At 47.7% G+C, this 27893-nt stretch overlaps 1 protein-coding gene across 6 annotated transcripts in view; it reads left to right on the top strand.

Annotated features, from left to right (window-relative positions):
• The window catches only part of LOC119465905 (ADP-ribosylation factor GTPase-activating protein 1), a 60270-nt gene extending 32446 nt beyond the window's left edge, over positions 1–27824 (top strand). For 5 of the 6 annotated variants that reach the window (XM_037726378.2, XM_037726377.2, XM_049657291.1 and 2 more), the window contains 2 exons: positions 18759–18872; positions 22232–27824. In XM_037726378.2, coding sequence (XP_037582306.1) covers positions 18759–18872; positions 22232–22640 — 523 coding nt within the window. In that variant the 3' untranslated portion in view covers positions 22641–27824. The remainder of the gene's footprint in view (positions 1–18758; positions 18873–22231) is intronic. The other variant, XM_049657292.1, reaches the window with a different exon arrangement.
• Positions 27825–27893: the final 69 nt, after the last annotated feature.

The raw sequence follows: 27893 nt of genomic DNA, 5'->3' as shown, positions 1-27893 counted from the left end.
CTGTTTGTAATGTGCCGCATGAGACAGGTTGGCCGTGCCAGCCGATATATCGCGAAATGAAGGCACATATAGAGCTGCACTTAAGTTTCGCATTACGGAGTAGCGTAATAGTCGGTGAATTTTTTAAACGTATGAGCTATTTGGCGAGACAGCAGCAGCAGCACTCATCCAGCCAGCAGCCATGGTTAGTAAAGTCCGGGAAGGGTGACAAAGTTTCACTTTAAAATTTCTTTAGACTATGTTGCAGGGTAGCAGAAAGCACCAAAATTAATTATTTCAGGGATGTCAGATAAAGTAACATTTCAATTAGAAAAGTGAGAATAGTGCTGAATTATAAAGAAATACTTGTAGCTATGAACCAAAAGGCAGCAGCAAAGCCTAGTAAGATGCATATTGCAGACAACAGTTCAAGCCAACATCAAGCCAAAGCCTGCACAAATTGTGCGTGCTACATATTAGTCGACATTTTTGCAAATATTTCTAAAGGAAGCACTGCATGGTCAACAATCGTGTCGTTTTACATTGCAGCGAAAAGAGCCCGTGTACATAATCCAGAAGTGTAAGAACTGTACATTTTTATTTATAACCCAAACCTCTGCACTTGCTGTAGGACATCTGTAGTTTCCCGCTATTGTTTGACTCTGGGCTTTGCTGTAAGATGGCATTTGGCTGCATCACTTTGATTTGCCCAGCACATGTCAGAGGAACAGGATGGCATGCATCACCTCTGGCATTAAGGAGGAAACAAAAGAACCGGGGACGATGAATACAAAAAGAAGGATGTCCAAAAGCTTTACTTTCGTCAAAGCCTGCCTTGATGGAAGGGCACTTGTGACAGTTTCCTTATGAAGAACGTTAGATGCTCCACGTACATATTGTCTATGTAGTTTGACATGCATTCGATATACTGGATATCACTTGTCTAGATGATGTGCAGAAGCATTTGCAGTCACTTCTGTGCACTTTGTTTGTACAAAACTTAATTTTTCTTAGGCTGCTGACATTGCTGCTGGTGAATACAGTTGCCTGCTTTTCTGTAAGCAGTATTGGGAACAGGGGAAGGTGACCTGAGAAAAATCATTGAGCACTGATGATGAAACATGTTTTATTTACTCTCGTCGGAGTCCTCTCTCTCTATACGCTTGAACCAATCCTGCTGCATTGCAGGATTACCTGTTCTAGAAAAAACTTGCGATTGTGAACTTGAATTTTAAGAAGTTAAGCCATAACAATCTCCATATTTCGTTTGGTGTCCTTCTGCAAGCCTTTCATAACCCATAGGAAACATGCTGCTAACTTAAATACTACTAGAAACGCTGCCCTCGAATACATGCAAAGTGCCTCGAAGTGGTCCGTCGTACTGCGATTTTTCGTGTATTTGCGGGCTTCTTTCATGCTTAGAAAAACACTTCTATGTAGCACGTATTGAGAAACAGAAAGCTGTATCAGGAGTTTTTCATGTTGCTATACAGTTTTCTCATTGACACTTTTTATCTAATTATAATGTTTGAGAAGTTGATTAATTATTTAAAACAAAAATGTAATTAGGCAGAATGCAAAAACCTGAGTACTATCTCCAAGTGATGGCAAACATTACCTTGGTTCTGTCCAGCTATGTTGCATTTGCATATTTTTACAGTTTGACTAAAGTATGTGGGACACCCTGTATATAAATAAGTTTAGTTGCAAGTCTGCTCTTGTGTGTGGTCTCTTACCTTTTGTCTTCATTTGTGCAGTTTAAAGACGTACTTACACACACTTTGAAAGTTGCAGAAACACTACTACAGTCTCCTTGCTTCTAAAAGGATGACAATAAAGTATGAAGATTGGGAAACATATATATAGCATACTTTAATTTGATATTAAAGTTGGTCTTGAAATGCCAGAACTGGCGTCATCGACACCGTGACACAGAGCAAAACTTGCGGACTTAATATGGCGGTAAGGCTAGGTACGATATCATTCATTAAGAAAAGTGACTGCTGCAGGCGTTTATTTTGGCACCGCTCGAACGTGCCAGCTTCAGCGATCTCGGGGGCGGAGTGGGCCAATCTTAACACGACGTTATGGCCGATCGATACACTTGGTTACCAAAGCTGATTCATAGAAACTAGTGTTATAGTAAATTAGGGCACTCTGGGGACGTATTCTGAAACGTTCCACTTCAGCGATAGTTCGCCTTGAGGTGCGCACTGATTGGCTGGTTGAGCAAAATTGAATGACGGCGAGCTCAACCAACCAATCAACTCATCCAATTTTGCTAAAACAGCCAATCAGCACGCACCTGACGGCGAAATTGTCACCTAGGCGAACTATTGGCGAAGTGGAACGTTTCAGAATACGTCCCCTGGTGCTCGGCAGTTGGTTATCTATGTAATGTAGATAGCTCGCACTTTATTGAAAGCGTAACGATTACATTTCGAAAAAGAAAAAAAGGGCGGGGTGGGGGGGGAGGGAGAGTCTGCAGTCCTTCTGCTGTCGGTGATGATGATCAGTGATAACCGGCAGAATGCACGCAAAATTGCGTCAGTCTTTTTTTTTTTTTTTTTTTTTCATGTGTAAGAACTGCAGCGTCTTGCGGTGGACAAGCCGAATAGCCCACTCCCCCCTCCCCCAACATCGCAGACCCCCTCTGCAGGCCAGAGGATCGGGCAGGTGACCGCTCCCCCCCCAAGCCCCTTCGACCCCAAGAGCAGCGCGCCGACGCCCCTGTAGGCCGGTCGCCGGAGGCGAAGGCCGCATGCCCGGCGCGTCGCGTGCCCCGGCGGCCTACCTGCACGCTTCCATAGCCGCCCCCCCCCCCCCCCCCCCCCCCCCGAGCATTTCCCGGACTATTTATGCACGCTCTTCCCCTTATCGCCGCGCGTGCATGGTTGTGTTACCAGTTCGCGCTGTTTCACTGCCCTCCCGGCGTACCTCGTCGCATGATAACGCCGATTCCTGTTAGTTAATTGCCTGGAACGCGTGTGCGAGGAGGGCAGGATGCCTCCGTGGCGGCAGTCAACAACGTCTGCGGGATCGTGGCTTGGGCGGCGAAGGGGTTGTGTGCACCGGCATTCCTTCCTCTGGTTATTGCGGCTGCCGATTCGACTCGCCGCCGTCTTTTGACGCTCGGGCGATTTAATGGAGGCGAAGGCAGTGGTGGAGGGTGTCCTCGAATAGCCTGTATGCTTGCAGTCGCCATACTCCGTTTAGTTAGCTTTGTACTTCAGCCCAACGCTGCGGAAGCCACGCAAGTAGTGCGGCTCATGCAAGTCTCACTCCGCGTGTTTGGCTGTGCAGTTGTATTCGATCCGCGACGCTGTCTGCTGAATAGCTACTCCGTGTGTTACTGCAACTTGTGGTTGTAAGGTTTCGTCAAATCACGCGTTTATTTGTGCAGCTTTGTGGAGCGCACATGCGACGCACTATGTTTCAGTCGCAAGCGGTGTGCTGTGGTCACTTGTCTTGTCACTCCGCTCGTTCGGTGGTAATTAGGTTCAGATCTGCGACGCCTTCCGTGTTATGAATACGTTACACTTTCGCGACATGAAAGCGTGAGACTTAATGTTACATCGATTTGCACGCCACATACCTATATCTTTAATATGCGACGTACTATTTTTTTAGTCGCGCGTGAGAGCAGTGAGGGAAGTCTAGCTTTCGTTGCGTTGCTTGCTGTGTGTGAGACGCGGTATAGTGGTGCCTTTGAACTTAGAACTGGTCATGAAGTTGTAGATGGTTCGCATTGACTTGGGGTATCTGGGGGTACTAGCACGTCCTGAAGGTGCGTAACGAGAACCATGACAGGACGGCGGGCGCATCTCGACGAGTAACAAATCGATAACTACGATTATCTGGTGAAAAACGGTCGCCGTCACAATCCAAAACAAACGTACGCGTGATAATATCGTTCACTTACGTTATCGTGGCCGCGGTGTTCGTGTACTAGCACGGTAACCGCCCCCCCCCCCCCCCCCCGACCCGAAAAAGAAAAAAAAAAAATCTGGTTTCGCTACTGGCGCAGGGCAGCCTCATAGAGTGGAAAACTTACCTCCAGTATTTCGCGTATTATGCTACACCAACGAACCAAAATATCTGCTGTTTGCATACATGCTCTCAGTAGTGGTCTTTCGCAATTAAAAAAAAAAAGCAGGCAAGTTTGCACTCCTTCGTGACCGCTCCCCCCCCCCCCCCCCCCCCCCCCCCCCAAGCCCCTTCGACCCCAAGAGCAGCGCGCCTTAGGCAGAGCTATAGTGAACTATAGGCAGAGCGAAAGTGTCAATCCTCAAGTCTTACTGACTGCTACTGCTAGGTATTAACTTTGTTGCTGCTAGGTCTTGGTTTAACTTAACTGTGCATGTTGGGAAGGTATTGTCGAGCGATCATTTTCGGAGGTACCTTCCCTTTCGCGACATTTCGCGTGACTAGCGCTGGACGCTTCGGCGCCTACGAACGACAACGTTCCTGGCATGTGACAAACGCGAGTAGGTAGGAGCCGTGTCTGTCGGGGAACTGAGCGCGCACCTACGCCGGCGGTTACTGGTTACTAGGCAACGCGAGGTGACGTCATCGCTATTGCTTCGGCGCATGCACGGCTGGGCAACGCGGGTGGCGTCGGCAGCAGCTCTGCGCGTTGCCTCGTTGGTGCTGCTACAATTTCTCCGTCATTTTCGCTTTCCCTCTTCCGAGCATTGCGCGCGCCGCGCGCATGCTCTCCTTCCCTCTTAACGTCTCCTCCTGTCAAGGCACCATGTGCACGGCACAGAGAGTAGGCGAGGCACACGCCGCTCCGCGAGGTGGTTGCTAGGCAACGCAGTGATGACGTAGCTCGGCGAGGGTTTGCGACAGCAGGCACCACTTTTTACAAATTCGCTGCTAAAGCGCAGTGACGTCATAGCTCGGCGAGGGTTTGCGACAATAGGCACCACTTTTTACGGTTAGCTAGAACAGATTCGCTGTTAAAGAAAAAGACGAAATTTATATGCCATTTCGGAACGCAAGGAGGTGAACTTTGTCATCGAATAATTCAAGTGGGTGTAAAGAAAGTGTACCTAAATGTATAAAACCAGATGCACACCTTTCCTGCCTATAGACTGTCTACACAGCACGCAGTCTCGCTTCTGAACCTTCTCTATTAGCCTTCCCGAATTATGTGCACCGTGTTGAAGGACAATGGCGGAGCTGCCCGGGATCTTCAATTATATGCTAAACGGGCCCCAACATTCCGCGGACTTTTTACTGGAAGTTCGTAGTTTTCTGGAACCTTGAGCTGCTTGTAAGAGCTCCTAAGCGTTAAGTGCCGTAGGAACAAGCGACCAGTGCTTATTTATCACGACGGTAACGTTTACCAATTGCGGCGGTATTTTGCGCGGCGCGTCGTCTGAAATATTTTAACGCGATAACGTTAAGGGCCCCGTGTCGCAGAAAATCCGGCGTCGGCGTGCGATGTCGGCGGGTGGCGGAGAAAATCATCCCCAACCACCTCGACCGCGCAGGCCCGGCCACGTGGTACAAGGTTTTGGTGAACAAAAATTGAATTTCTCACAGTGAAATCTGTCAGAAAAATGGTAAAGTACTGCGTTACCATTCGCCGTCGGATTGTAGTTTGTACGAGAAAACCTAATCCTGCTACGAGGAAACTCAAACACAAACCTCTTTTCCAGCATTTCTACCAGACCTACAGCCGCACGTTCGTGTACTTGATAAAATGATATCCAGATGGCGCTCGCATCCTAGGCAGGTCAAATTGGGACTTCGCCTGTTAATTCGTTTTGGACACGCGCGCGCGTCGGGGCAATAGCAAACAAATAATAAAATAATAAAAAGGTGCTAGGGCTTTCACATTTTAATATAAGGTCACTACTACCTTGGGAAAATGTCTTTCCAGCAATGCATTTGTGTTTAATAGTGAAGCCGACTTTAAGGGGTTCGGTGTAAGCTTGGTCTTTGTAAGCTGGCTTTCCCACGTTCAGTGTTGCAGTGAATGAAGCCTGCTTGCCGTATGCGAACGATGCTATGCGAACGGGTCCCGATAAGGTTATCGCGTTCTACTCTTAAAAGTGAAGCTTAAGCGTCCTCCAATTTTAATGGCTTCTTTGAACTAAAAAGCCTTTTATAAAAGTACGTGCAAATACGAGAGGCAGTCAAAAATAACACACATAAAACGGGAGAGTCGAGCAACCCAACACAATGCAACAAACAAGAAAAAAAAAAAGAAAAAGTGTATTTCTTTTCGGCCTGTTTGTTCCGCCGGGGCGAGCATAATGAAGTGCAAGCAAAGCCGCACCTGTAGTATTATGTATCTGCGCGCAGCGCCACCTGGGAACTTGCGGCAAGCAGCTGGGCGATCGGTTCCGGCAAACTGCTCGCGCGCCCATGCGCGCGCCGTTTTACGCGTGACATGGAGGTGCCGTTTGCTGCTGTCACCTTAATCCGCGCGTTTAGCGCCAGTTTATAGCCGTTCGGGCTTCCTTGCCGCACGTTTTTGTATATGCACTGACCACACTCCCCGGTTCTCGCATGCAGCGCGCTCGCGTGCGTCCATGTCTGGCGACCTGAGCAATGGCTGGCACCCCGTTCTATAGAGAACCGCGTGACAGAGCGCAGCTGCGCTCGAGTCGGGCATGTGGCGCGCGATTTCAGAAGGGATGTTTCTCGGAACGTTGCACGCTTCTCAGAACGATGTCGCGTGTGTGTTCTATAAAGAAAGAGAGTGAGAAGGGTAGGAAAGATGGAGGGAGTCAGAGGGGGGGGGGGGGAGGCGCCTGTAGCGCTCTTTGTCGCGATGGCAGCACTATAGTGAACTAGAATATTCTAGTTCACTATAGGGAGCAGCTCGTTGGACCGGAAGTTGCCTATTATATACCGCTACGCGACCGCAGTTTGTCGCGCGCAGGAGTGTTACCCTGTGTTCTTGCAAGCGAACCGAAGTTATTCATTTGAGAAACAGTTTACCGCGCCAACTTGCGCTTTGAAACTCGAGCCATGCATGCAAGCTTGTTCTTTTCGATGGGCGCGCGTGCTGTCGAAGTCTGCCGTGTTTGTGCTACTTATAAGGCACTTTTTTCAAGCAGGGTGGTTTAATGCTAATTACAAGGATAAAGGACAATGATTGAAAAGGCTAAATTGTGCCAGAATGGATCCAGAAGGGCGGGGGGGGGGGTGGACTCTCGCGCACCCATTCTTCCTACACGCGTGATATAGCACCACCTTGCCCCCCCCCCCCCCCCACTTTTACAAACTCGAAAACGAGAGTAACCTCCTTCCCTCAGTATAGGCCGCCCAGGATCCGCCCCTGGTCGATAGTATAACACCGTCGTAAAGAAAGTCGCATTTTCGCCCGAGAGCTGGCGAATCATTGATAGCGATAGCAAAGTATTAGGCAACTACACGAAGTAATATTCGTAGTTTTGTGGGCCCTGGGCCGTATAAATTACAGCGAACATTCGCTTACCAATTAGCAAGCATGGTGCCACGCACGCACAGGCAAGCTTGAATAGATCTCACTCGATAACCGCGAGCAATCGCTGTGACAACGCTCTCGTGATGAAGAGCGCCGCACTCGGTGAAGCGAACTTCTCGTGCAGCCCCTCGCTTCAACGCGTCTCCGAAACTTGAGATCACGCGACCTCGAACACTAGGCGCGCTGGAAGACGGAGCACGTTAAAATATACAGAAAGTGAGATAGGCATAAATGATAGATGCCTCAACCTGCACCACTAATGTATCGCAGGCGCCGTTATCATATACATTAACTCCTAGCGCACATTAGTCGACCAGCCATCTCGGCTCGGCCAGCTTTTCCATCCGCCGCAGGTTACCTGCATGATAGAGGGCACGAGTGCAACGTATGCGTTCAGCGGCGCGCATAGCCGTGCGCAGCCACGGCCGGGCTAAAGAAGGAGACGGGCGCCTACCTGCGCCTCCCCCCCCCCTCCCCCCTTATAGAGCGCGCTTGAGGACTACACGGTTGTTCAGTAGAATGTCACGAACTTGAATAGACAGCATAGCAGACGGGGTTAAGGCAGTATAGGCCTAAGTGGATCAAGCTGAATTGAATTGCAGTATTTTGGAGCCGTATTCCTGCTGTATGCTCACAGCTAGGTGGAGAATAAGCGAGAAAAATACGTACGTCAGAAAAGTAAGCGGTGTCGGTGCCAACTTGAAATTTCTTGTTGATTATCGCGCCGTCCTTTTGTCGAAGCCGTATTAACGTCATTTCTCAGACAATACGAAATGCGGATGTCGGCAGTCGTCTGTGTTTTCATGACAAACGGATCGCAATGTGGGCGATACACACATGCCACGGTAAAAAACAATGGATAAAAAAAGTAGGCGTGTTTCTGTTCTCCATCGAGGTGTACAGTGCCCTAGCTTATATGCTGGGTGGGGAAATTTATTACTTTGCGGCTGCAGGTAAAAAAAGAAATAAATTGCTTTTTAAAGGAGTACTGAATGACATTTTAGACTTGTCATTTTGTTTCGTTAATTAAATGAACGTGCACACTTTATGAACCACAGAAAAAAATACAATGGAAAGCGTCAGAGCGCCCTAAATAATTTACCACAATACTCGTCACCACGAATCGGTTTCGGTTTCCGGAACCCATGAGGAGGTGTTATAACGTCACGATACATTGGCTCGCTACGTCACACGCGAGCGCCGCCAATAGACGCGCGCAGCATTCTTTGTCTATATTTTATGAGCAACGTCGTCATATAACTAGTACAACATTTTCTTGGGCAAGTTGGTTCATAACTGAGGAGGAAAAACATTAGCGCGAAAATAAAACAAGGACGAGACGAGTGCGCAGGACAAGCGCAAGTCCTGTGTACTCGTGTCGTCCTTGTTCTCTTTATTTTATTTTTTATTTTTTGTTTTCGCGCTACGGTTTTTTTCTTCTCAGTTATATGCCTAGCTTTATTTCTATACGACGTCAATAAACTGTGATCCATATTGTGATCTGTGTCATGGCGTCGCGATAAGTCGATGATGCCGGGGGCGGTATTTGCGGACGAACTTTATCAAATTAAAGCACAAGTATTTCCCAGCGTTCATACTTGCTTTAAAAAAACTCGATTAGCCTGAAAGGGGTTCCTTTAGAGATTACTATCATCATCAGCTCAAAGCATGGGCAAGAGGGAGCTCTCAATCTGCCTTTGTTAACTGTGTCATACTCGGCACTAGTAATGGAGTTGACGCAAGGATTGCCCCGCACGCGTGCTGCTGCGCGTGTAACGGTTCTGTTCGTCTGGTTGTTGCGTTCGCCTGAGTGTTCTGAATGCCGACGGATGCATCGAAGTGGTCAGTAGGATAAGCGCGTTCGAACACGTCGTTAGTCGTTTACTTTTATCTTTTTTGTTGTTGTTTTTGTTTCGTTTCTGTGGCGCCGCTCGTGAGTTGAAAGGAGGAACGTCCGAGTTTCGCGAAAATGCTTTGCTCGGGAGAAGAAGGGAAAGAAGAAAAAAAGTGTGTCGCGTCTCTACGCCTCCGTAGCGTCCGTGCTGTGTGCGGCCTTCGCTTGGTTTCGGTTTCCTAGCCATATCGCTTCGCTCGTTTTCTCAATTTTAGTTTTTCCTGTAGATTCCGTTTTTCCTTAGCCTCCCCCCCCCCCCCCCCCCCCCCGTTCGTAGTTTCTGCTGTATATCCACGTGCTTGGAGCGCGTTAGCATCCATCTTACTTCTTCTTCTCTGCTTCGCGGACAAAGAGCTTGAAAGATGCCAGCGGTGTCCGAATTTTGCGTGTGCCGTGTGTATATATAAACGCCTGCGTTTTCCCCCCTAGTCCAATTCTTTTTCTTTTGCGGCGGCAGTTTTTCCCGTGGAAGGGGGTACGGGGGTCTTTGTTACTTTCGCCTATAGTGTCCCTGTATATGCGGTTTCGCCTATAGTGTCTCCCCTACTTTCGCCGCATCATCGCTCTGAGCGTTCGGAGGCAGGGCAGTCCCTTTCGATGTCCTTTGTTTGCAGCTTCGGACCGAGTTAAGAATAGCGTTGTCTGTAGACAGTGCGCCGAGCCGCTTTTATATGCGTCGCCAATCGCGCTGCGACGAGCGTATAACAATAGAATTTTGTCTTCTTTTTCGCTTCTGGGACATCGCTAGCGCCCGACGCGCCGCCAGCGACGTTATGCGCGTCCTTCCTTTCCGGGCAAACGATGGTTCGCCGCAGGCATAACAGTGCATATCGCAAGCTGTCGTCTGCTTTGCCACCATGGGAACGGACGACAGCCCCGTTGACCGCATCCTCAATAGCATTTCCGGGACGCCTCTTTGCCTGTGGATAATAACGACTTCAACAATGGCGCGCTCGCCTCTGCTGCTGTGTATGGCGAAGTCCTTTTCTGCAGATGTGCTTGGCCAATGATGGTGCGGCTGGCTTCCTGAGCAGCAGCCGCTGACCGGCTGTGTCCAGATGAGCAGTGTCGTTAAGATGAGCGTGCTATAGCGGGGAAGTTGCCTCAGTGTTTGCAGTTGCATTTCCGTCTTGATGTCACCTCGTTTGGCGCTTGTATAGACAAGTTTAGCATGCGGTTACGTTTTGAGCTAAGCAGGCTGTTGATCCCTCCCTCTCCCGTAAATAGTGTGCTAACAGTACAAACAAAACGTGAGTCTCATCCGGTATTTTAACCGTCGTCTCTTTTACCACTGTTTTAAACAGACGACATCGCGGCCGTCTGTGCTGGGAAGAGCATTCCTTTATTTCGTTTTTTTTTTGTGTGTGTGTGTGTGTCATAATGTTCTATAATCTATAGCTCACAGCCTTGCACCGGCGGTGATTTCGTAAACACTTTGGTTTGTCGTCTGTTTGTCAGTTCGCCGATGACCAGGAACGTGTTTTATTTTATTTTAAGTTACTTGGGTTCACGCACTGCTATCGTTGAAACGACCTCTGATAAGTCTTTCGTGAGAAGCATGTCGTCGATAGGTCCTTCGGTATCAGTTAGTTCGTTGTATTTTTAGGTTACTACGCGCTTTTACTCCATTGTTGCATTGGAAAAGAACGACGTACAAGAGTATGAAGGGATTTAAAAACAAATTTCGTTGAAAAAACGAGAACTGTGCGTCTGTATCATTCACTCGCTTTCTGTTCGTAACCTGATTTCCATTTTAAATGGCGGCTCTAGTCGCGCTTGAAAGGGGTTTCCATGCGCTCCTTTGGTGCGTTTGATGTCATCCGCTCGAAAGCTACTGGCTGGTCACAATGCGCATAGTTTCGGCGGAAGACTAATGTAAACTTCAGCGCCACGTGGTTGACCATATCCTCCCTTATATTCCGTGCCTGCCGGATCCTCGGCAAAGCAAATGAGAAGCGGTCGTCGTTGGAGTTGTGGCTATGGTGGCCATGCTGTGGCGCCACATTTTACGGAAATTGTTTTGCGCGCACTTTTCTCATTTTTCGTGCCGGCTGCTGACAAAAAAAAAAAAAAAAAAAAAGGAAACGCATGGGCATGAATGAAGGAACGGCGTTGAGTAAAAAATCTGGAGGACGCTTAAGCTTCGCCTTTATGGGCGGAACGCGATAGCATTTCAAGTTCCCCGACTGCTTGGCAGGCTTCCCGGCAACTGCAGCTTTCTTTTTTTTTCCAACTTCATCTCCGGAGCCTACATGCAAGCACTGTTTGCAAAACAGCGCTTGTATGTAGGCTCCCTAGGCTGCCAAAGAGGCGAGCGCCATCTGGATGGTGTTTGCAAGGAACGCCGGCCGGGGCGCGCCGCCGTATGAATGGTAGAAATGATGGAAAAGGGATGTTGAGTTTGCGCGTAACAGAATCACGTTTTCTCGTATATTCAAATTACAATCCGACGCTGTCATGCCTGTAGGTTGTGGTCAAATCGTACTTAACTATTTTTCTGATGCATTTTACTTTGAGAAATTCAATTAGTTCTCCAGCGCCTCTGCGCCACGCGGAGGGCCCGCGTGGTCGGCGTGGTTCGGTATGATTTTCTTGGCCAGACAACGACGCTGACACCGGATTTTATGTGACACGGGGCCCTTAACGCTATCAATACGAGTATTTTCCATATGCCAGTTGCTGTTCAAAATAATATATTCTGCTAGCGCCGCACACTATAACATCATTGTTTCTAGAGTACAGACAACGTTTTCCCCACCGCCGCCAATGGTTTGTCGTTGACCTGTCCAAAATATGGGTGCCTTTAAGCAGTTCTGTGGTGATTCGACAGGTACAGTGTGTATACGTAGGAGGATATGGGTTGACCCTTTGCCTGCTTGTTACACTGCAACCGGTAAGAGGCGAGCGCGATCTGGATGGTGTTTCGTGCGCGTACGGCGGCAGTTCCTGCGGTCGTTCTAGCCTGCGTCCACGTGTCGACCTGCGCATGCGCAATCAGAGCAGACGACGCGAGAAGCCGCGAGACAGACGGGACGGGGTAAGGCTGCACAACTCGCAGGAGCGCATGTAATCGACCCTAATAGGGCGGGAGCCGGGCGATGGCGTCCACTTGGCCCGGCGCATATAAAATACTGGCGTCTCGCTGCACATGTATCGCGTAACATCTAGTCGAACGTATAATACACGCTCCCGCTGAGGCAGCCGCCGCGATAACCGATTTGTCGCCCGCCGTTTCGAATTTGCGTAGATGGCGAGGGATACCGAGGGCGCGATCACCGCAAACAAAAACTACGGCAGAGAAGGCTTAGGAGGGAGGGAAGGCCGGTTGCCTTATAAGCGGCCGTTCGTGCGTGGCGAAACTGCATGGTGTCTTTTTTTAATTTTTATTTTGTTTTCGTTTAACGAATTTATTTCGTTTTTGCCGCCGGAGAGAGAGAGAGAGAGAGAGAGACACGGCGCGGTGAAGTCATCAAGGAAACGTGGGCGTAACCAGATCTGAAGGACGTATATACGAGAGCACGGACGGCATGGCCGCCACCGAACGCGGATTGTGAAGACGCCGTTTGCACGCGAGTTGGTTCGGCAGCCGCCTTAACTTACGTGGGCCCTCTCAGAAGCACGAACGACGACGTCGCCGTTGCTGCCATTTTCTCCTTTCTTTCTCTCTTTCCTCGCCTTACATTGTTGGACGAGAAAGTTTCTTTGGTTCGTTCGAAAATGGTCTCCGCGCCTTTTGTGAGGCGCCGGTCTCTGCGGTTTCCCGGTGAAGTGCTCCAGAAGGACAGAAAAGTGTACATGGCGGTCGTTCGCTCTGTGACGATTCAACTGCGTGTGCCACTTTAGAACAACTACTAGCGACACGTATTTTGGCCTTATCTATGGCAAATCAAGTGGACAGGATCGATCTTCATTTGAGTGATTCTTTTTCAAGCTCCGAGCATCCCCCGTGATCCATTTTTTTTTCTTCTATATACGTAGCTTGCATACGTAGCTCCCCAAAGATGATGCACCCTTTAGGGTGTCATCTTTGGTAAGAGTTAGGTAAGAGTCACAAATATCGTAGCCATTTCGTTTTTCCAACGGTACATGTCCGGTGCCCTGAACAGTGATGACGATTATCGAATCGTTTCGTCGCAAAACTACACACTAAAGGGTGTACTTCGCCCGCACGTCGCTTCTTGCAGTTTATAGTCCTCTAGGGCACCTTGGTGGGCTATAGTTTTTGAACTTTTATTAACCTGATCAGTTGCGCAAATACACGCCACACAAGGAAACGCGCCCTCGTCTTGTCTAGGTATTTGTGTTATGTGTGCAACTGATCTTGTTAAATTTTCTACCACAGACATGCCAAGTATGGCCCTACCGTTCTTGGAAGTCGGGCATGTGGGGAGCATTGCGACACAAAGTGATTGAAGAGCTGATACCCAACTTGTGCGCCCCCTAAAAAATGTTACGCTATTTAGGGTGCAAATTTGGACCACGTAAACGCCTTTCTCGTTTGCACCCTTGCTATGTTACACCCTTTAGAGAGTAACTGACTTTTTTTCGTCACTATTGCAGTGTTACACCATTTAGAGAGTAATCGTTATTGTCGTATACATTCTTGCGTGCAGTGTTACACCCTTTGGAAAGTTATCCTCATTCTCATATACACCCTTGTATTGTTACACCATTTAGAAAGTAAGCGTCATTCTCGTATACACCCTTGGAATGTCACACACCCTTAGATACGGTGTTCAGTCCGATAATCGTTATTCTTGTGTAAATTTCCGTTCTCTAACATTGACTGCTGGTGCTTGCCTGTCAAGAAAGTTGCAAACACGCAATACGTTACTAACAAAGGAGTCCCCTGCATACAGCGTTTAAACGAAACTACAAGAATGATGATGATTGTCGGGTTGGACAAAAATTACTCCACGATGTTGGCGTAACATTGTGTACGTGTCGTAAATAATCGCCCGCAATCATTTCAGAACGCGACGATCAGTGGCTTTTTTTTTTTTACTGCACCGGCGTTACCAGTTGCCGTGGCCGCACTGTAGACAACTGAAGATTGCACGCGCTGGCCTTTGAAAAAGTGTTGAATTCTCCCTTCGTTAATTGGGACTGCAAAATGGGCCAGTTGGATTGGATTTATGGCTACAAACAAAACTCTGAAGACAAGGGACGGAGAAAGAAGTGCACGTGTCTTGCACTTCTTCCTTCGTCATCTTTCTTTGTGTGTCTACTGTCTGGACTGGTTTGTTTTGAAAGGGCAAACACAAGTGTTTGTAAACTCAGTTCGAAGAAGGGGAATCGCGACGCCTTTTTTAGTTGTCGCATCCTCTGGAGTCTTTGTGCCCCGAACTTCGGTCGCCCGCAAAGTGCTAAGGGTCGAGTTGTCCTCGCGTTTCTGACAGCGTTTCACCGCAGGAATCTGCTTGTCAGCGCGGCTGCGTCGAAGCAGGAAGCAACCCTTGGCTTCGAAAAGAACGCGGGGTGAAGGACTTCCCAGCCGTATCTGTCACCTCCCCCCGTGTTTTGCTTGCTTTGTGCGGACGACTCGCTATATTTCCCGCTTTGACGCTCGTGTCGTTTTGGCAAGCTGCCTTTTATCTTCCGACAACCCATCCCGGGCGTTGAAAGTTCGAGTCGGATATCAAAACAAGAAGAAAAACGTGGCTGTTCGCTTGCGTTTTTTTTAATTGCTGGCGCTCGAATTACATATTTAACGAGGCGGCGGCTGTCGCGGAGTGGGATGGATTAGGCGTGCGGCGTTTCGTGTGGCCTCCTTCTTCGCTGTCGTCTGCTTCTCGTCATTGAAACAGAAGACGAGCTGAGCCGGACGTCGTCTGCTCTAAAAGCAACGAACAAAGAAACTAACCTACTGCCTCTCATTGTGCGCTGGTTCTGTCAGGTTTGCACCGGTGTTGCTGTTATGGAAGTCAGTGCGCGTTCTCATTTCTTTGCTGACGGCGTGTATCGAGCTATGTCTCGACGTGCGCCACGATTCTGTCAGGAAAAAAAAAAAAAAGAAGAAGGGGGCACGCAATAACCTGCCGAGGGAGACTTTGAGGAGTCGCGCGAAAGAAATAAAAAGAAGAAAGTGGGAGAAGAAAATGCGTCTATATTTTAGGAACGCGAGCGAACGGGTTTCCGCGGGGCTCTGGCTCGTGTGGCTAGACTGCCCGGTGTTCTTTTTTTTTTTTTCTTCGTGCACTTCTTTTGTTCTTTGTAGTTTCTCGCGCGGCGGTCTTCCTTTCCACTTGTTTCGCTTTGACCTCTGGCGACCGGTCGCGGAACTGCGCCGCCGCTGAATCGCTCGCTCGCCGGGCTCGGCGGCGGCCGGCGCGCGTTTTTCTCTTTGTATCGTTGAGCATTTCTCGAACGAACGTGTTCGTCCTTCCCGGTTGTAGTACTTCTGCTTCCCCCGCGCGCTCGCCCACTTTGCTTTTTCTTTGCAACTGTCTACCTGGGCGCTCGCGTTCGCTTCTCTCCCCCCCTCTCTTGTTCGCCAGCGGCTGCGAGTAGGCGGGCGTTGGCCAAGATATGCAGCGACGTCGCTCGCTTTTGTCCCAACTGTTTGGTTTACTCGCCAGTTGGCAAGCGTAGAGGGAGGGTTGGCTCGCCGGCGTTTCTTTTGTTCGCGCTACGAAGTACAGTCTGATCTAGTCGACCGACGCAGACGACGCGCGCGCGCGCGCGTTCATTCTGACCGGCGTGCGCGTTGCAGACGACGTGCGGATACCGGGCGCGGCCATGTTGGAATCGACGAGGTGCTGTTTTTGACAGTTGGGCTTCCGGCTCGACCACGAGCATCGACGACAGAAGCCAACCCTTCCGTTTTTTTCTTCTTGTTTTGTTTGTTTGTGTAGCTCCTACGTACTAATATACGTCACCAGTGCCTGTTTGTGTGCGCGTGTTCCTGTGTGATTCGCGTGGTGTCGGCCTGTCGTCGGCGTTGTTGTGGTTTGCGCGCCTCGCCGATCTGCATTTCAACCGTGCATCGCTCTTTTCGCCGCAACCAGTGACAAGCGCGCGGCGGGGACCTCCGCAGCGTCTTCGCATCACTTCTTGTGTTAGCGTCGTTTCTGATCGTCCGCTATATTTAGATAGCGTCATCGGAGAGGCGAATCTGCGTAGGATGTTCGCCGCAGCTCCTGCCGCAGGGATAATCGCCCATCGATCCGCTGCGGCTCTCCGCCGCCTAAACTGCGTCGGGCTCATCCCTTCGTCTCATCTTCCGCCCTCGCATTATCCGTCGCTCTCGTGACCGCCGATAACGGACGGCTTTTAAACCACCGCGCGTCGCGCCCGGGACTCTCGTGTGCGCGACACACCCGCTTCGGCTGTTTGTTGTCGCCGACTGCTGCTGTTGTCATCGCCGCCGTCGCCGCTGGTCAGTCGGAGCGCGCGTCGTCGGCTGCGCATTACGTATCCTTCGGGAGGAGCCGAAGACGCTGGAAAGAGAGCGCGGCGCGCCGGCTTCGCTAGGCGACGCGCACGGCAGTGCGCGCAGACTCTGGACAGACGGTAACAGCTGTTGCCGGGCCGCTGCCGCGAACCATGGAGTGGCTCTACAAGAATGCCGGCATCGGTCAGCACTCGCTGCTGCTGCAGGAACCGACCAAGGGAGCCGCCGTGCGAAAGGGTTGCAGGGTGGCTCGCCACGCCAAGTGAGTCCGTCGGAGTCGAGTATTTGCTTTATTTATCCCTCTGCCGCGAAACGGCGTGTGGCGGTACGGAACGCATCTCTTCGAAGGTTGCGTGGGAGAGGTGATGTAATCCCACAGGGGTGATGACAGTAGCAATAAGAGCCCCCCTGAGTTCATCGAAGCTAACGTTGGCGATTTTGTCGAGACACTTTACCGCAAGCCGCTGCATTGCCGTATGGTGCGTGCGTATTTGCTTTATTTCGCTGATTGGCCGGTGACACTCTGCTCCCGAGCACGAGGTCGGGGGGTTCGACTTAAAGTTTCCCTGAGGTATCAAACTGATGTAGCATATATGCTACATTGGGCATTGCAGGGTTTAAGTTAATTAACCTTGTTAAAATTGGGTGTAGCACTAGAAACTAGGCGAAAGGGCGTATGCATTTGCGAGAAATGCAACACTTGTCACATTGTTATTGTAAAGTTCATGAAGATGAACTTCTTTACATTATCTGACTGTGACGCACGAAAGTTTGCATTTGACCTTTTCTTTTTTTTTTTCTATGGCTTGCTCGAACATGACATCATGGATGCCATATTGGTGAGCCTATGAAGGAGTACTGGCACATATTTTCAAACTCACACTTGCACTTAAAATGATGCAACATAGCAAGTGTGAATGTTGGAAAACACTTATATCCTAATTTGATACCAAAGTTCCTGACGTTATTGATACTATCATGGCATCATGACCTAGAGTGAAATTTGCTCCCGTCGTGTGACAATGAGGCAAGATATGATGTTAATTGCTACACGCATTTCTTCTGGGTGCATTCATATGTGGCAGCCACAGGAATCACTCAAACTAAGCCTGCCAGTGTATCATGTCATGACCAATTCCAGCTCCTACGTACCAAACCGTAGAAACAGGCATTATATTCGGGACACTCAAGGCTTACGAGTATGTCTTTCGAGGATTTAGAGGGCTTGAACCTTCACGTAACGCAAGAAACAACAAGTTATCCATACTCCTCAGCCTCTGCTGCACGGATGGAGATAAGCAAGATTTGGATCAAACTATACTGCGGCTTTTCACCGCCCTGGTGGCGTGCCAACACAGTGACCATGACGACTTCAGTGCCAGCTGTCTAATAGCAACACTTTTTTTTTTTTTTTGCTTGCCATCTGGTCTGTCGCCTGCATGAATGACTCCTTTGTTTGTCTTAGCAGCAGTGATAATGAGGTGGCAGTTTGTTTGGAAACATCTACTTTGTATCCATTGTCACGTCGAACAAATGGCATGATTCACAGTTTGATGCCTCCTTGCGCGGAATTACTATAGCCCATCTCGGATTCGTAGACAGAGTTATGTACACATCCTTTGGCAGAGAACAACGCTATAACTTCCCTGAGCACTTGCTGCTCTTATAATCATTGTATTTTTCAGTACCTTCCACACGTCATAGACAAAATGCAAATTTATAGTTTCCCACAAAAATTACTAGACGGTATAGGGTTAGTTTTTGTGTACAATCAATTATACGGAAGTTTAGAGATCACAGTATAAACTATCTATCATAACAAGCAATAACATTATAGGTGGATTGCCTTGTAGTTGTACCATGAGCGAGTCACATTTTCAACTTGCCTCCGTTTTGTGATGTCCTTAACTGCGGCCTCCTTCACTGTCCTGTACTGTGGCTTTTACCGCTGTGCTGCGTGCGTCTCCAGTTCTTTGTCCTTGTCCGTCTGCTGCATGTGCGCGTCTCTGTGTCTGTGTCTCCCACAGGAACGAGAATCCCGACTGCAGCGACACTCCGCTGCTTCAGCAGCATGACCGGCCGTTCAGCCCCGAACGAGAAGAGGACGGCTGGAACTGGTCAGGTGCCAACAGTGGCGCTAGGTGCGGCGACCCTCTTGTGCCCTTCCTCTATCATAACTGTGTTTTCTTATTGCACGCGACGCGAGTCTTCTGTGTGTTTTACGCCTGCATGTAAAGCTATACCCATACTGTTTGCTACTCACTGTTGCGCTTACCTGTCTCCATACTGCACCTAACTTTCTGTGCGCATCTAACTGGCTGTTTTGTTGACAGGTGTCACGATGCATCCACAGAGGGATTGAAGTGTTTGGTACCAATGTAAGCAACCTTGTGGCTTTCATGGTTGTATATGTCTAACCTTCAGTTAACTTTTGTCACGGAAGCATTGGCTGGGACACTTTATAAAATTCTTGTGGCAATATTTTTTTTTACCTTTGCAAGACTGCTGCAATATGAGACACATTTGTGGCTCTATAAAGCATCTGTATACTCCTATTTCTACGCATTCCCGTTACGATAGTTTAATACAATGCTTAGCTTAAGCTTTTTTTTTTTTTTGGTATTAATCCAGGTATCTATTAGTCTGTGACAAGGCCATGGATGCAGGAGAACCATCTCTTACGAAGGCACGACGCTGTGCTCCAACTGAAAACAAAGTTTCATTACAGATAGCGTAGCACAGAATAGAGGCGCAACCCCAATGGTTCAGCAACATGAACGTGCCATGGTCATGCACCGTATGTGTAAACAGCCAAGATCAGCATGTATTGGAAACAAGGCAGCTTGCAGTATAAATTGGCAGTAATGTGGGATAGCTTGAAGAAACAGCAAGATGCTTGGGAAGGGATCACTCTGGCCTCAAATCCAAGGGAAATTTCCTTGGTATCTCCTAAAGAGTGCAAATAGCGATGTGGGTACTGCAGCCTTTGAGATCTAAGTGCCCTTCATAACCACGGTGGCAGGTGGCAATCCCATTGGAACACTCGTGCCATCTCTCGTCGCAGCTGAGCAACTACAACACTTGACTCCCCCCATTGCGTGTGTGCCATGCGGCAAAGCCAAACATCAGGAGATACAATTTTTGTGCAGGGAAGGTGAACTTCAGAGGACGCGAGAGATTTGAGCATCCCCAGAAGGCAAAAAGTGCTTCAGAAGGCCGCATTTGTAGACAAGGTTGCCTTTGAAGGAGTGCGCTGTTGTGTCCTTGGCCTGTCACTGAGCACAGGTTGATGTATGCATTTCCCCATTAAGGGTTTTGCGAGGTGGATAGTTCTTTCTAAAGAAAAGATACTGAGTGTGCGCTTTTCTACATCGGCTGATGGTAGAGCGAATCATTGCTGTTAACTAGTGCTCTTGGCAAGGAATTCATACATTAAGTTGCTTAGTGCATGGTTATTGCTAAAATGCAGTGTTACATAATGTTGCAAATAATGTGCGGCTTGGCCTAGTGGGCATTGTGGTTTGCTCAATGTAATGGGACTGGCTGCTTGTTGTCTATTACGAAAGGTGGTGTTGACTCTGAACAGATAAGAGCTTTGTCTTCTTGGTGTTTTATAACACTGCATTTGTGTGCTGTTAGGTCTACCACAGCTCTAGTGGCCTAAATAACTTCTAAACTGAACTATAGCACAAAGTAAACAAGCCACAGACTAAATCCACATCTCCAGTCAAGATTAGTTAGGCACTCTGTTCCCATAGATAGCAGTGTAAACAAACCAATGTTTAAATGCTTCTGGTTGCCTCTTCAAACCAAGGATGCAAAGGCCACGCACTGACACGTTTTTGGCTTTTCTATCTCAACTGAACCATGGGGCATCTCACCTCAAAGCACACTGCGCTATTTGGATAGGGACATATAAGACCACTCCAAACTGGTTAGATCTGGATCGGACTTGAAAACTTGGCAGCTGAAGCTGTTTTGAATTGAGGATACACAGGAGTATCAAAGAAAGGAACGCCAAGCAAACAAGGCCATGATTGTGTATTTTAACAACTCTTTGTGGTGTGTAAATGTTGTTCAGCGCTTTGTTTGCTTGTTGCTTCAAGTGTGAGAGGGCAGTATGCGATGACACTTAGAGTACCCTCTAATTAAAAGTTGTACATATTTCATGCCCCTAAGTAGCATATTATGGTGCACTGGTTGCCTTGCCATAGAAGCATTGAAGTGTACTTGCCGTCTGCTTGCTCTAGATATTGACAAGAATGGGTTGACAAATATGTGCTATGTATGTGTGGTCAGTGCGACTTATGGGCAGGTACGTATCCCGGCAATATATATACATTGCACTTAAGTGAGTAACTGATAGAGTATACAACCACAGTTTGCATAGTGGACTAGGAAAACAAAATGGATAGTTCACATTGTAGCTTGCAGATTACGATTTTGTGCTGCAAAGAGCCCTTGGTTGTTGGCCAGATGACATTCTTGCTGTATTTACTTGTATGGTATGGTCCGCAGTTAATGGGAACATCAAATTAGTATTTCAGATCAGATTAGAGCTCAGTTTTCACTCAACAGTCTTGTCAATAATGTTTTTTTTTTGCTAATGAAAGTCTACTTAACGTATCACAGCAAGCACTCTATTCCTATAAAGTTGACCCTACATTCAAGTTGTGTTGGTTCGAATACAAAATTGGTGTTCCTTTTAAAGTGTACTGTACAGCACATGATGACCCAGTGGCGAAGTGAATGCCTGGTAGCCGACATAGCCTTTGGGGCTTCTCAATCTGCGTGTCACTTGAGTGTTGCATGCAGTGCACATGACCTTTGTGCATGTGTGACCTTCCTGGTCGAGTGCACATTGGGCCGATAGTTAAGCGAACTTGCGCCCCATGCTCTGTGGAATTCGTCTTACTGTGCTCTTTTCCTTATGATCTTTTAATGTGCAATTGAAGTCAGACGGAGCGTGTTTAATTGTGCTGTTTTGATGTTGTGGCATTAAGTAACAAATCATAAAAGGAGCCCCTTGCATGCTTCTGAAAGAACTTATTTACCATTTTAAACATCTGTCGCCTACGTGTCCAATTTTCGCCCAAGTTTACCGTTTTGCAAGCTGTTCTCAGTTTGTATTATCCTTCGCCCATAGTTGGGTGAAGTGAAAAGTGAATGGGAAAGTGGGAATGAATTGGCAGTGCATTTTCACTCATCCCTTCGTTGGCTTTATGGGTAAATTTGCAACCGTTGTGACTATCCGAAAGCTGCAGAACTGGTGCTGGATAACTTTTGTTCTCAAAAAGTGCCACACTTGTGCTCATGCAAACACACAGTTGTGATTACTATTTCACAACCTGTAAATGATGCACAAGAGAAGGCACTATGAACTAAAATCTGAAGCTAAAGCCGCTGCAAAGTATGGTGTTAAGTAGCGTCAGGCTGTTGTGCTTGCCAGCGATGATCCATGATTTTAGTTCCTTATGTGTTTCCTCACTTCCTTTTCCAGTTCTCCTGCAAAGCCCACAAACCACGAGAACAATGACAACTGGAATGACTGGGAGGCTGGCGATGCTTGGGAGCCCGTGACAACTGCATCGTCGCCACCACAGAAGTCGTCCAAGGCAAAGCCATCTGCATCCAAGAGTTCGTCTTCGACAAAACAGGGCTCCAGCAAAAGCTCGTCGGCCAAGTCACCCACGTCAAAGCTCTCACCAACAAAGTCACTCTCGTCCAAGAAGAAGGCCGGTGACGAGAAGCTCCTCATAGACTTCGGCGAAGAGTCGTCGGGGAAGGGCGGTGGCTCGTCAGCGAACCACGACTGGGATTCCGGATGGGATGACGACAACGGCTGGGAACAGCTGGATTCGTCTTCTGGCTCCAAAGGGTATCAGCGTATCAGCACCAAGGCAGATTGATGGCGTGATTGCACTGTGCTACACGTTGTCGGTGCATTGCACTGCCGACAATGGATGGTGAACTGGACTGTGGGTGTGTGCAAAGTCGATGGGAACGAGTGACAACACGAGTCTCGTTGTGCCGGTGGTGCTGTGCGGCAATTCTCTGCTGCAAACAACTGGAGTGCTAGGAGTGGGGGGGGGGGAGGAGGAGTGATGCCGTCGTCTGCCAATGCCAAGACGTCTGTTTTTGAGGTTCAAGCGTGCATGGTGGTTCCTCATTGTGGTTGGTCTCTGCAGCATGGTTCCCGCCGAACACATTTGGCTCTGGTTTGCCTGTATGGCTGCGCAGCGCAGGGCATTTGTTGGGCTGTGCAAAGTAACGGTGGCCACTCTATATGCCTAGTAAACTTGCAATTGTGATGTCTCTCACCTCGTGGCTAGGTTTTCAAGTTTGTGACCGTGTGGCTGCTTGAATGAGCTGATTATTAATTTTTTTTTTTTTCTTATTAGCAACTGCCCATATGAAGGTGAGCATTCGTGCAGTAACAGTACTCAGAGAAGCTGCCACGATTCCATGCTTTTTAAATTGTCCATTCTTGCTTCTCTTAAATTCTTGTTGTGAAGCCGCAAGTAACACTGCGTATCTATGCAGCAGTGTTGTCTGTGCTTGGCTTGGCGTGCGGAAGGCCGGCAGCAAGCTTTCATGTTTCAGCCTAGCCATATGACAGCTAAAGGTTACCTAGTACTGCTTGTAATTTAGTGGCTGGAGGACAAAGAACATTGCAGATAACTCTTTAGTGGGAGCAGGTGAGAATGAGTGCAGCGTATTTTCAGCTCTGGTATTCTTGCTTTTGTAATGCATTTTTTAAAGTCCACAGCATTTTTCTAGCTTCTGTAACTGCATCCCAAGCTTGCTTTTGCAATGTTAAGGTCGATCATCTCAAATGTCTTTCATTTCATATGCCCCCTGATTTACCAGCTTTTTCTTTTCTTTTTTTTTTTCTGGCATGCTGATTAAAAATGGTTGCCCTGTCACTCTGTTGTGTTTCAGCCTCTGCTTTCCAATCTGCTAATCATCTGCACTGAGATAATGAAAATTGTTGTCGATCACCTCAACCATCGTAACCAACAGCTAGCCCGCAATGCTATCCCATGCTGACTTTGATACATACTGCCAAGGGTCCAAGAATTTTCATATAGCATGGCTGCATTCATTATTCCACCAAACGAACTTACTTTTTTTTTTCCTGAAATAATTGCAGAACAGTATTGTTATATATTTCCCATTCGGCCTTGTCATTCTGGCAGACAAAGAAAGCATTTTTCAGCATGCAGAAAGGTTGGGAGATTACGTGGCATGGTGCAAGGTCATTTGAAGTTTTGTGGATTGACGTGGAACAAGAATATGCAGGCACTGCACATCTGTGTTCGTGGATCTAGTCCAGACAAGACCTTGCCAAGTGGCAAATTTCAATTCTTTGAAAGCACCATTCAAATCGGTTACACCTTGGCTTGCTTGCACCTCGAAAACATCTGGCTTGATGTACAGCTATATATGTATTTTTTACGAGCAGGAACTGTTCTTGCAATCAGACTTTGCAAGTGTGTGGATAACGAGTGTTGTCTGTAAGGGCACCTTGTATAAAATGACTCCTGGCTAAGGTGCTGGTTCGTTGACACTCTAATTTTTTGCAGGGGTGGCATTTTACGTTGCTTGCATAGAGCAGGTGGTTCCACTGTTCCTCGCGCTTGGAACCCACTTTTTCGGTTTTTCGTCGCTGCCAATGACATGCATGTTTGATACATTCCAACAGCATGTAGGACATCCAGACACTATATGAAGCCCACGATGCCCAGTGTATCATTTTGGATACGCAGAGTTCGGTACCTCAATATTCTGAATTAAGTATAGAAAACTTAAAGCAAAACCCATTGGGGCGCCAGGACAATCCCCTCAAAAACTGGTTAGCTGGGCACCCGTCTGGTGTCCCTAGTGGTAGACCTCTGTTTTTTTTTATTTTATTTTTTTTCTCTAGGAGGGTAGGGGGGTGGGGGGCAAGAGCCTATAGCAGCGTCTTTCTAGGTTGCAGCCCCACTTGGCCACGCTCCTGCATCATGCTTGGGCTCCTCAAGTCATGCGCTCGGGAGAATAAAACATCAGTTCTTTCTTGCTTTCTATTCCGGACGGTCGTCTACCTATAGACCTAAACCACGACACGTCCCATGGCCTCTTTTAATCCCTATACGTTTGGATAAGCCGGAGCTAAGTTTTAGTTTTTGCTAGCTCATAAAACCAATTACTATTTAATTAATTACTATACTAATAAATTTTAACTCAAAATACTTTTTTGTACAAGTAAGTGCACTCTCCATGGCCAGAAATAAAGGCGAACAAGTTGTTCTAAGTTTCCATGATGTGGAATTGTTTTCGAGCTTTTTGGGGTTAAACACAATGTTTCATTATTTAAACGAAACATACAACGTACAATGCCACCTCTGTGCAAAGTTGGAGTCTAAATCAGTGGGCAGTTAAGAACCATTTATGGCAGGCTTGCTTCTAGAGGCAACATCAAATATTCACAATGCTGCTGTTGCTCTGCTGGCGATGTCTTGAGGTCCCCCGAGTGAGCAGTACTTGCAGTATTTGCTGTTTCCAGCATGGACTGGTGCATCGTTCATCAAGACATAGTTGATTTTAGAGTCTGATGGTGACGTTGCTTCTTTTTTTGAGAGGTTCAGTGCTCACCTGTAGATTCACACTTGCAGACTGCCGTTTCTAGTTCTGGCTCACATTCCCCGCTTGTAGCCTTCATCTTCAACCATGTGATTTTGTTTAGCTGGTGATGTTGTTGTAAAGTGGAGAGTTGTCATTTTCAATTGAGTGTTCTTTTTTTTTTTTTTTTGCCTTGGTGAAGTGCTTGTGCTGGTTACAGCTGACTGATTGTTGCCAATTATTATAGCACTGCGAGTAATTGTAGCCAGACACTTGCATACTTTCCAAATTACCTTTTCATTTTGTGTCGGCACACTTGTCGGCCAGGAAAACTTTACTGGATGGATTCATTAGACTAGGACCTTTGAAGCAGTTTATTTTCATGATACCAGAGATCATTAACGTAAGAAATTGGAGCAGCAGACTACGCAGGCACTGAAGGAAGAACTGTCAAAAGAATCGAGCAGTGAGAATGATGTGGTAGTTGACACAAGTAATAAAATCAATTGCCAGGTATTGTTGCAGCTGCCTAGTTTTGAAGCGGTTCTGTGCTTGCAGGTTACAATGTCTTAATGGCCAAAGAGACTTGTTGGCGAGGGAAAGTTATTTGTCAGAAAGTTATCTGCCGGAGCTCTGGCACTGTTGTGTGGTGAGGTAGGTCGGCTGGGAATGTGTACTCAACCCGCATTTTAATGATCAGATAGGAGACGTTCGTTCCCTCTTGTCTTCGAATATCAAAGTTGTGGCCCAAACTGTCCAGCTCACAAGGGCCTTGGCTGCCCGAGCACGTTCGTAACTGTGATCGTGCCAACTGCGAGGAGGCTTCTATTTTTTTTTTTTTTCTTCCACGTGGACAGCTAGTTGTAAATGTCTTCACGATCACTGTCTTCTCCTAGCCTCGTGGCAGAAGAGGAAATGCGGCAATATCGTCTTTTTACTCCCTTCGCTTCTACGAGAAGGCAAGGCATCTTTTAGGTCTTGTCGGAACTCTTATGAAACGTGGCAGACCACCACATCTTGCTGGGCATATCTTAGGAGTCTAGCTTTGGATGTTAAAACTGTTTTGCGGGGATCACGGTCTGCGGAGAGAAGCAGCCAATGTCTAGAAGATTGCGAGTGCTCGTGGCATATGCTGATGTACCAGGCGAGCGCTCTTCAAGTCCAACTCGCAGCATCAAATCTGTGTTTGCAAGTGCAACTTGTCATGTTATAGCCATTACCAGAGGAATGCTATATTTGGGCCTGTCCATTTGAACGTAACATGAAATTTGGCACTGGCTGTTGCTCAGAGAGACTTTGCCTTGGAGTGCTTGTAACCAAAAGTGGGCAGCATCGCTTAATTTTCTGCTAGAAAAACTGCATAAAAGGATCGCACTGTCTTTCGTTTTCTCACTTGCCAATTTTCCCCCAAAACGTGGGACCAGTTGTGAAGTGGTGCATTCTTTACCAAAAGTATGGAGGCCGCTGCCACTTGTATACCTATTGTTGCCACCAAAACATGTCGCGACCCCTGTGGTTATATAAAGCTTTCGAGAGTGTACAGCGGTCTTTTCCTTTTCTCAGCAAAGTAATTGGAGCACAGATTTCGTCACCATCTAGAGACTGTTTAATTTAGAGCTTGGGTGCTGCCATATTGGTCGTCTAATGCCCAAGGTTTTTGTGCCATAAGGGTTTGTGTACAGTCTGCATGTTTGCATTCAAGTGCACATTACGATAGGATATGGCAGTGCCCCAAAAGTCTTTAAAACCTGATGTCTAACCCCATTGTTAGATGGGAGGGCAAGGGTACAGAGGGTTCCTTTGGCATTTGTTGGTAACCACTAGGGCTTCCCCGACGCTGAACAGTTTGAAAACTTGTGCCAGATAACCGAAATAGGCAGAGAAGATATTGCACAAAAGCATAGTAGAAGACCCGCTTGCATCTGGCAAAGACTACACGTAGGTTGCGCTCGACAAGGCTTTTGGGAAAAAATGCCTTCACAGTCCTGACTTTGTTGGCTATTAAAACCAAAGCTTGCCTTGCCACGTCTTGGTACAGCACTTTTAAAACCATGTTAATTTTAGACGTTCGATAAAGTTTGTGGCTTCATTTCTTTCAAAGAAAGCAGAATCGAAAATACCAATGCATGCTGCAAATGCAGCCACTTCTACGGTGAGAAGATACCAGTGTTCTTATTGTTATACTAAGCTTTCGTTATTCTTTGGCCTGCAGTGCAACTGTCTGAAAAGAATGCAAAATTGAAGCATTTTGTGCTTGTTGCAAACTGATGAACCATGCATCTTGGACTGTTGACGTTCATTAAGCCCACTGTGTTTTTGTTAGTCCTTTTTTCTTCTGCTCGTTGGGCCACATCTTGTTTACTTTTATTTTAGCCCTCCGCCCTGGCCGTCGACGTTTCACGAGCTTTGTAAGATCAGCGTTGTTGCTGATCCTGTTGACGCCATAATAAAGTGAAAATGAATGCGTATATTATATATACACGAAAGGACCCCTGTGGAGTTGTTGGTAACCCGCACCGGGGGTGGCTCAGTGGCCTATGGCGTCCTGTGCCGAGTGT

Source organism: Dermacentor silvarum, chromosome 10, assembly GCF_013339745.2.
Source record: "Dermacentor silvarum isolate Dsil-2018 chromosome 10, BIME_Dsil_1.4, whole genome shotgun sequence".
NCBI classification, from domain to species: Eukaryota; Metazoa; Arthropoda; class Arachnida; order Ixodida; family Ixodidae; genus Dermacentor; species Dermacentor silvarum.
Note: the sequence above shows the minus strand (reverse complement) of the source record. Positions and strands in the feature narration are given on the sequence as shown.